We start from the raw sequence: 9065 nt of genomic DNA, 5'->3' as shown, positions 1-9065 counted from the left end.
GCTATCAACAATCTCCCTAACAGACTGCTAGAATCTCTTCCTGGACTTGTTTTGTTTCCCCCTTACAATGATTACATAAATTCATTATTTAGCTTGTAAAAACAAACTTACATTCTTATCATTAAGATGAGAATAAAGTATCTTCCTTCTAATTTCCCCAAATGCCAGGAGAAATGCGGTAGTTACTACCTTACCAAGTTATCACAGTTAGCATTGCCAGTTCAAATAAGTCAGGGTGCTATTATGATGCACGTGTTATCCGGAGGGGATGAGTAGAGAAGGGCACATCAGCCCTGCAGTATCCACAGGGACGCATCACATCAACTTGATCTGAAGATGACACCCAGAAAATCAGATGGAGGGGTATTCACAAAATAACTAGTGCCCCCAATAAAAGTGTTTAATAAAAATAATAATAACTAACTAGTACTTTCAAATAAAAAGTTCAAGGGGGGAAAAAAGGAAAAACTGAGGAACAGTCACAGACTACAGGGCACTTCAGGGGCCTGATCATTAAATGCAAAGTGGGAATTTCAGAGACCTGACCATTCAGCGCAAAATAGGAATCTAGCTGATACCATGCAGTCTGTCCTTTAGTTAATAGTGTTGAGGTATGTTAATTTCTTACTTTTGAAATCTACACCATGTTCAGGTAAGATCTTAATCGGTGGAGAAGCTGGGTACAGGCCGCATGGTACGCAGCACTACCAGCTGAATTTTTCCCTAAATCTAAAATTATTTCAAAATAGTTAAAAAGAAAAAGGCTAAATTCGTGATGCCACAATTTCTAAATTAACCAACACATTTTTAATATGCTCAATAATTTCTTATCCCACTTCTCTCCTTTGTTACTTATTCCCAACTTATTATATTCTTCACACTTTTCCCTAAAAATTATCAAAGCTCCTATTCCTCATACTTTTTCCTTAAAAAGTATCAAAGTCCTGACACTTCGGGACTTTTCAAAGTACCATTCTTTCTTCCAGGTGCATAACCAGACTCTCCCTATCCTGCCACAAAATGGCCTGGCTTAAAAGAAGTCACATAGCAAACCTTAATAGCCTTTCAGGCCATTGTAATGAATAATTTAAAAAGTACTTTTAAAAAACACTCATTTTGAAGTGTACGCTGTAAATACTTATTTTATAGAGAAGAAAAAGAACTGAAAATATCAAGTGAGCTCACATTTAATGTAGGCCTGAGTCTGGACTTGAATATCAGCATTTTGGCTGCAAGACCCAGTGGCCATATGAAAACAAAGTGGCCTGAGACTAATACAAATTCAACGCCAATGGCTCCAGGCGGGCTAATTCTAATGGCATCTTGTGTACCTTGACTTTAGGAGCAGTCTACCTCTCAGCATGATCCTAAATGTCCTGTTTTGCACGCTTTAATGATTCTGCCAGCAATTAGTCTAGAAATTGGTGAGAAATATTGTATTTTTACCCTAACCAGAACCTTTCATTTCCAAAAAGTAAAAACAGACTCCAGTAATCTCCTCCTAAGCCATCAGCGTTTTAGCCTAAAGAGTTGCTTACTTCTAGTCTCGTACAATGAGCCCTGGTGGCTGACGGGTAGGGCCGCTGACTGCAAGGTCTGCAGCCCCAAACCACACAGAAAGAGGAGGCTTTCCACTCCCTTGTGGCAGCTGCGGTCTCGGGAAGCCAGGCCCGTTCTACAGCTCCACGGGGTTGCGGGGTCCGAACTGACTCGCTGGCAGTGAGTTTCTTAGGACGCTCTATCTCCGTTCTACCTGCTATTTACCATTCGGAACCACAGGCTCCCGACTGCTCTAAGTAGCTTTTTCCTTCGTTGACTAAACAAGTAAACTGCAGGGTTAAGCCCTCAGGGGTGTGTGTATCTAACTGAGCGGTGGCGCCGGCGTGCGAGGGGATAGAACCTGAAAGCGTGTCTTGCGCGTCCGGAGAACTGACTTCGCCGACGGAGCGCGGTCGGGCCTGGCCTCTCTCCCCCGGGGCAGGCCTTCTAAAGTTCCCGACGTCGGGTCGCAGGGTGGGGAAAGGACCCGCCGCCCGCACGAAGAGTCAAGGGTGACAGGAAGGACCTCCTCGCTCGGAAACCCGAGCAAGGAAAGGGCCGGCGCTGCAGGGGGGGCTTCCTGCGGCCCCGCCGGTGGCCGTCCCGCTCGGGCCCGGCCCTGCGGCACCCCGGGGCCGAACGGGCGAGGCTGATGGGACGCGGTCGGCCGAGGGTCAAATCGGGGCGCTCGGCGGTGTAACTCTGAGAAAGGTTGTTTGAACAGTTTGACACTGTTTGATTCGGGTCGAACGCGCTGCCGCTCTCGACGATGTTGCGTGCGAGTCTGCGAGACGAAGCCGGTCGAGGGGTCTCTGACCGGGGCAAACCGGGCCCCATCGGTGGACCACAAAGTTCTGAGGGGCGGGGGGGACCACAGGGGGGCGTCACTTGCCTCCCACTCCTGCAGGAAGCGCTGGGCCTCGTCAGAACCAACGGACTTATGTCTCCGAAATTCGTCCTTCACGTACTGGTCCCCCAGGGCTTTGAGGTCAGGGGGCAGGACCTGGTGCAATTGCAAGATGCGCCGATACAGGGCCAGCACACGCGAGACGTGAGGGCCCGGCATCGCGCCGCGCGAGGACCGCCGAGTGCGCCTGCGCCGAGAGCGCGCGCGCCCGGGTGCGCGGCCCCGCCTCACGGACCAGGCTGGCATTGGTGGACTGGAAGGCGCCGGAAGAGGGCGCGCGACCTCCATCCGGTCTGGTCCTTCCGGAAACCTGAGCCAAGCGGCTGGAGAGGGGTACCTGCGCTCCTCACCCGGCCTCCGGCGCTGTGTCCCTGGGAAAGAGACTCAATCTGGCGCGTGCGAATTGTCGCCTCTCTGCCCAACCCCCGCATCCTTTCTATTTACCTCCGTCCCTACCTTCCTGATAGAACTGAGAGCACCTTCAAAACCGGCTCCTTCCTTCAGGAAGCCTTCCCAAGTTGCTCTTGCCTTACTTGAGTGCCTTTTTGCAGCGTTTTTCAAGCAGTAGCTTTCAGAAGCAGATCGCCAGGCATTTATTCCGAGGAACCTCTGGGTAGGTCCCAAACACCAAACTTGTTTTGCAGTCAAGCACCGAACTGTTTACACTTCATAGCTCATGAAGAGGGCCCCGAATACCTGCTGGTGATGAAAGGGCAAGAGTGTGTGGTTTCCTCATAGAACACAGACGTTGCCTCTGCAAAGCCTTTTTTGAAAGGTAAGGATGACACACACCTGGTTACTGAAGGCAGGGACTGACTTGTTTTTGTATCTTCAGCAGGGCCCACCACAGTGCCTTATGTAGAGTAAGCACTCCAATCCTTACTAATTTGAATGACGTTTTAACTTTTGCTTTAATTTAGGGGGAAAATTTGATTTAATTTGGTATTGTGAAAAAACACTTTAATGGCAAGGTCTGAATGACAGTGTGGTTATTTTATTTCAGGAAATTTTTCTAAGCGTACTTTATCTGTTAATCTCCCTGTAAATGGAAGGTTAATCTCTTATTCCAGTTTACTTATTTTTCTGGTTTCCTTTGAGGTAAAAGTACATGTATAATAAATTCTTTCTGAGCCAAAGCGCCTTTAAAGAGGTGGAAAAAGCATTCTGCCAATGAATTGATAAGAAAGAACAATAAAGGAATTGACTCAGCCTAAAAGGAGCAGAAAATGTCCACCGAGCACTGGAAATTCGTTGCTCTAAAATGGCAGACAATGGATGAGATAGAAACTGAGTCATAGTAGTGCAGTTAGCCCCTGAGGAGAGGCATCAGGCAATAAAAGTGAGAATAATTATAGATGACTTTTACTTTTTACACTGGGCTGGGCAATGAGCTGCGCTTTAAGGACAAAACTTTATTTCCTTGTCTTTACAATTTAGGCTGACTGTTGGTGGTGTTGTCAGGTGCGGTCAGGCGGTTCCGACTCATAGTGACCCTGTGTACAACAGAACAAAACCCCGCCAGGCCCTGCTCCAGCCTCACAATTGTATTCATGTTTGAGCCCATTGTCACAGCCCCTGTGCCAATCCATCACTTTGAGGGCCTTCCTCTTTTTCACTGCCCCTCCATAGGACCAGGTAGGATGTCCTTCAGGGACTGGTCTCTCCTGATAATATGTTCCAAGTACCTGAAACAAAGTCTCACCATCCTTCAGTATCCTGGCTGCACTTCTTCCAAGCAGATCTGTTTGTTCTTTTGGGAGTCCGTGATACTTTCAGTGTTTTTCACCCTGACCATAGTTCAAGTACACCAATTTTTCTTTGGTCTTCCTCATTCACTGTCCAACTTTCACATGTATAGGAGGCAATTGAAAATAACAGGACTTGAGGCAGGTTTGCCTTAGTCCGCAAAGTAACATCCTTGCTTTTTACACTTTAACAAGGTAATTGTGCAGCAGATTTATTTAAGGTAATGGGTCATTTAAACTCTCAACTGCTGCCTCTATGAGTACTGATTGAGGATACAAACAAGATGAAATCCTTGACAACTTCAATCTAGTCTCCATTTATCACGATATTGCCTATTGGTCCAGTTACGAGGATATCAGTTGTCTTTACATTGATACATGTAATCCATATTGAAGGCTGCAATCCTTGATCTTCATCAGCAAGGGCTTCAAGTCCTCCTCACTTTCAGCAAGCAAGGCTGTGTCATCTGCATCTGCGTATCCTAGGTTAATAAACCTTCCTGCCTCCCTCTTGCTGCATTTTTTTATCATCTAGTTTCTCCGATTATTTACTCAGCAGACAGATTGAATAAATATGATGAAAAGATATAACCCTGACTCACACCTTGTATGATTCGAAGCCATACATGATTCCCTTGTTTCTGTTTGCCCAACTGCCTCTTGATCCATGTATAGGTTCTGCATGAGCACAATTAAGTATTCTAAATTCTCATTCTTCTCAGGCCTATTCGTAGTTTGTTATGCTCCACACAGTCTAATGCCTTTGCATAGTAAATGAGACACAAGTAAACATCTTTCTAGTATTTTCTGCTTCCAGTCAAGATCCATTTTATATCAGCAATGATATCCCTTGTTCCATGTCCTCTTCTGAATCTAGCCTGAGCCTCTAGAAGCTCCCTGTCAATGTACTGCTGCAACCATTGTTGAATTCTCTTCAACAAAATTTTACTTGCATGTGATATCAAGGATATTGTCCTATAATTAGTGCGTTCTAGTGGGTTACCTTTCTTTGGAATGGGTACCAATAAGAATCTCTTCCAGTCAGTTGGCCACGTAACTGTCTTCCAAATTTCCTGGTATAGACAAGTAAGTGCTTCAAGTGTTTCATCAGCTTGTTGAAACATTTCAAATGGTATTCCCGGAGCCTTGTTTTTGGCTAATGCTTTCAGTACAGCTTGGTCTTCTACTTTCAGTACCATTGGTTCTTGCTCATCTGCCAGGCTAACTAGTATTTTTCTTTTCTCAGTTCTGCAAATATGACATCATGCTCGGTAAAGTGGGTAACGGGGCAAAAAAGAGAGCAAAACCCTCAACATACTAGATTGATACACTGGCTGCAACAGTGGGCTCAAACATACAATTGTGAGGAAGGCACAGGACTGGGAGGGTTTCCTTCTGCTGTGCCCTGTCACTATGGGTCAGAACCGAATCAGCAGCGCCTAACAACAACAGTATTCCCCGTGAGGTCAAAAACAACTACGAACTGAAAACAAGAATGAAACTCTGTTCCTGGCTACTAAATTTAGATCCGTTTGCTTCATGTAGGCCTTTCTCTGTGCATTTCTTTGTCCTGTGTGTGATTCAGGAAGGCACAGAGCCACTCTGTGCCCGAATTTCCACCTTTGTCAGATGAGCTGGCATATGTAATCTCTGGACCTTCCAACTCTAACAATCTCCTCATGACTTTTCCCCGATTGCCTTGAATTGTTTTTCTGTAAAAATGAAACAGGACACACAGTCACTTTGAAAGAACTACTTTATAAACATTTTTATTTCAGGAGAAAAAAGGGAATACAGTTATATTTACAAATATAAGTTAAAATGTAGATAAATCAGAGTGCACACAATGTAACCAGCACAGTATCTCCCCCCATAGTGAAGAGCTACACAGCGCTGATCTACTTGGTGCGACTCGGGGACCTCCTGCACAGGGAGGGGGTGACAGACAACTAAAGACGTTTTTTAACAAGTAGATAAAGAATCTTAGGGATCAAGAGGGATTAAAAAAATAAAAGAAATTTTACAAAATGGAGAAAGAAAACACACAGGACCTACAAATTACCACTTTAGATTGGACCACACACTATATAATCCATAGGTTCCCAAACTTATTTGGCCTACTGATCCCTTTTCAGGGGAAAAAACAAACAAAAAACTCAGCACCCTCCCTAGCAATGAAACCTTTTGTACCATAGCCCACAATCCAGGAGGAAGTATAGGTATCTGCTTTTGTAGCCCCAGGATGGCGCCATCACTCCCAGGAGGCAGTATTGCCCATCTGGAGAAACTGATAGAACCTGTTGTCATCGATTCTGATACATGGTGACCCCAAGTGTGACTGAATAGTACAGCCCTATAAGGTTTGTTTTATTGGCTTGGCTTGTGTTTGCTTTTTGTCTAATCTTTAGCAGATTATCAGACATATCTGCTGAGTGGATTTCAACTGTCAACACAAGTTAGTAATGAAGAGCAAACTATTGCACTACCTAGAGACCTAGTCTTCATATTAAAATGCAAAAAAAAAAAAAGGTCTTATACGCAAATAACTTTACAGCTTCTTCCTCTGCAACAAAAATGAGAAAGGATGGGAGAAAGCCTGGTGGTGAGAGATGTAGGAACGATTTCATATCATTAGATATGGAAACATAACGTGACTGTCAGGCTGAATTTTACTGCACGTGTGACTCAGTTTTGAATGTATGGTTACTCATATTCCAAAGTCTAAATCACTGAGAATAATAAAAAGTTAAGGCCTCAGGCAAGATGTATCTTTGCTACATACAACCTTTGTGGGGTTTGAAGCCTAAAGTGAGGCTTTTAGGTCTTACCTAAAGCTTTTCTCCATTTTGGGTCTGCCAAACCCCCAGAAATGATTCCTCATATCTCACCTTCCCTTGGGGTCCCAAGGTTTTTATTTTTTGTTTTTTATAAATCATTTTATTGGGGGCTCTTACAGCTCTTGTAATAATCCATACATCAATTGTATCAAGCACATTAGTACATATATTGCCATCATCATTTTCAAAACATTTTCTTTCTACTTGAGCCCTTAGTATCCACTCTTCTTTTTCCCTCCCTCGCCCGACTTTCTACCCTCGTGAACCCTTGATAAACTATGAATTATTATTTTTATATCTTCACCATCCTCTGTCTCCCTTCATCCACATTTCTGTTGTTTGTCCCCCTTGAGGGGAGGGTTATACATCAATCATTGTGATCAGTTCCCCCTTTCTCCCCCAGCTTCACCCTACCCTCATAGTATCGCTATTCCCATTACTGTTCCTGAGGAGTTTATCTGTCCTGGATTCCATGTGTTGAGACCTCTTATCTGTAGCAGTGTACATACTCCAGTCTAGCTGGATTTGTAAGGTAAAACTGGGGTCATGATAGTGGGGGGGTGGGCAGCATTAACAAACTAGAGGAATGTTGGGCGTTTCATCAGTGCTATACCGCACACTGGCTGACTTGTCCTTTCCTTATGACTTGTCTGTGAGGGGGTGTACAATTGTCTACAGATGGGCTTTGGGTCTCCACTCCAACCCCCCTTGTTTGCATTGATATGATTGTTTTGGGCCTTCTAAAGCCTGATACCTGAACCTGCCAACACCTTGTAATCACACAGGCTGATGTGCTTTTTCCATATGGGCTTTGTTGCTTCTCTGCTAGATAGCCGCTTGTTTATCTTCAAGCCTTTAAGACCCCAGACATTATATTTCATAATAGTTGGACGCCATCAACTTTCTTTACCACATTTGCTTGTGCATCCATTTTGTCTTCAGCAATCATGTCAGGAACATGAACATCACAGAATGCCAGGTCATTAGAACAAAGTGTTGTTGCATTGAAGGAGAACTTGAGTAGAGGCCCAGTGTCTATCTGCTACCTTAAGGGTCCCAACGTTAGATACATCACTGAGTAGAGATGAAAACTGTAAAGAGGAGGAAATTCTGTAAATGTTTTTACTTAGTGCCTCAGTCTTTCATTATTTTAATCATGAGAATAAAAGATAATCCTGAAAACCCCAAATTGTCAAGCTTAACAAACAGGTCAAAGAAGGAGACCAAGCAGGGGGAAGCCAACCAATTCCTAAGAAGTCTGTTCTCACCAGGCTTACTGGGCAGATGGAGCCAGATGGGAGGACTTTTGAGACTCTGGCTCTGAGTCACCCTTCAGGTCTGGACCTGAAGTAACCTCTCTAGTAGAAGAATTGACCAAATAAGACCCAAAGGGCAGCATTTACCCAAGGATAAAGTTCAGAGGGTTCAGAAAGAAGAAATAATGGATTCACAAGTAGAAACCAGGATAAATCATGTTACATTAAGAGGGTGGCAATGAATGAATTGAAACAAAGTGAGTACGAATTGCTGGATGCAAAGCTAATGAACTACTCTATAAACCTTCGCCAAATTGACAATAAAAAGTTTAGCTAAATATATCCTCTGAAAGTCTGTTTAGAAAGCATATTAGTCTTTACCTAATATTTTCCTGAATTTCTGAACCGTTATAGTTCCATAATGTCAAGAACAACTAAATGTGTATGCATTTGGCAAGAGACGTGTCCTAAGATATTTATAATTAATCATTGATTGCTAAGGATTCAAAATCAAGAGTCCAGATAAAATGTTGTGTTTTAAAATACCAATGCTATATTAATAGGTCTTAGATAAAACTCAGTGATTATTTCTAGTGGGTAAGCATGTGACAAATCCAATACTCATTCCCGGTTTTTAAAATGGTAAAATAGAAATCAATGGACTTTCAACACAAAATCCAGTGTCGTAATTAAAGCAATAGCTGTCGATGTAGCCAAGCTTTTGTGTAGACAGGGAATGAAAACTGGAGTATAACATACTATTTCCTTAGTTACACAAAAA

The 9065-nt window shown here is 43.6% G+C and overlaps 1 protein-coding gene across 1 annotated transcript in view; it reads right to left on the bottom strand.

The window, feature by feature from the left end:
* Window positions 1-2610, bottom strand: part of SDHAF3 (succinate dehydrogenase complex assembly factor 3) — a 36076-nt gene extending 33466 nt beyond the window's left edge. Inside the window, exon 1 of the mRNA XM_030885299.2 lies at window positions 2432-2610. Coding sequence (XP_030741159.2) covers window positions 2432-2605 — 174 coding nt within the window. The 5' untranslated portion in view covers window positions 2606-2610. The remainder of the gene's footprint in view (window positions 1-2431) is intronic.
* Between the last annotated feature and the right edge of the window lie 6455 nt (window positions 2611-9065).

The sequence above is a fragment of the Echinops telfairi genome, unplaced genomic scaffold (genome assembly GCF_000313985.2).
Source record: "Echinops telfairi isolate 266 unplaced genomic scaffold, ASM31398v2 ScPeMD7_23;HRSCAF=83, whole genome shotgun sequence".
In the NCBI taxonomy this organism is placed as follows: Eukaryota; Metazoa; Chordata; class Mammalia; order Afrosoricida; family Tenrecidae; genus Echinops; species Echinops telfairi.
This window is presented reverse-complemented; position numbering and strand designations above follow the sequence as displayed.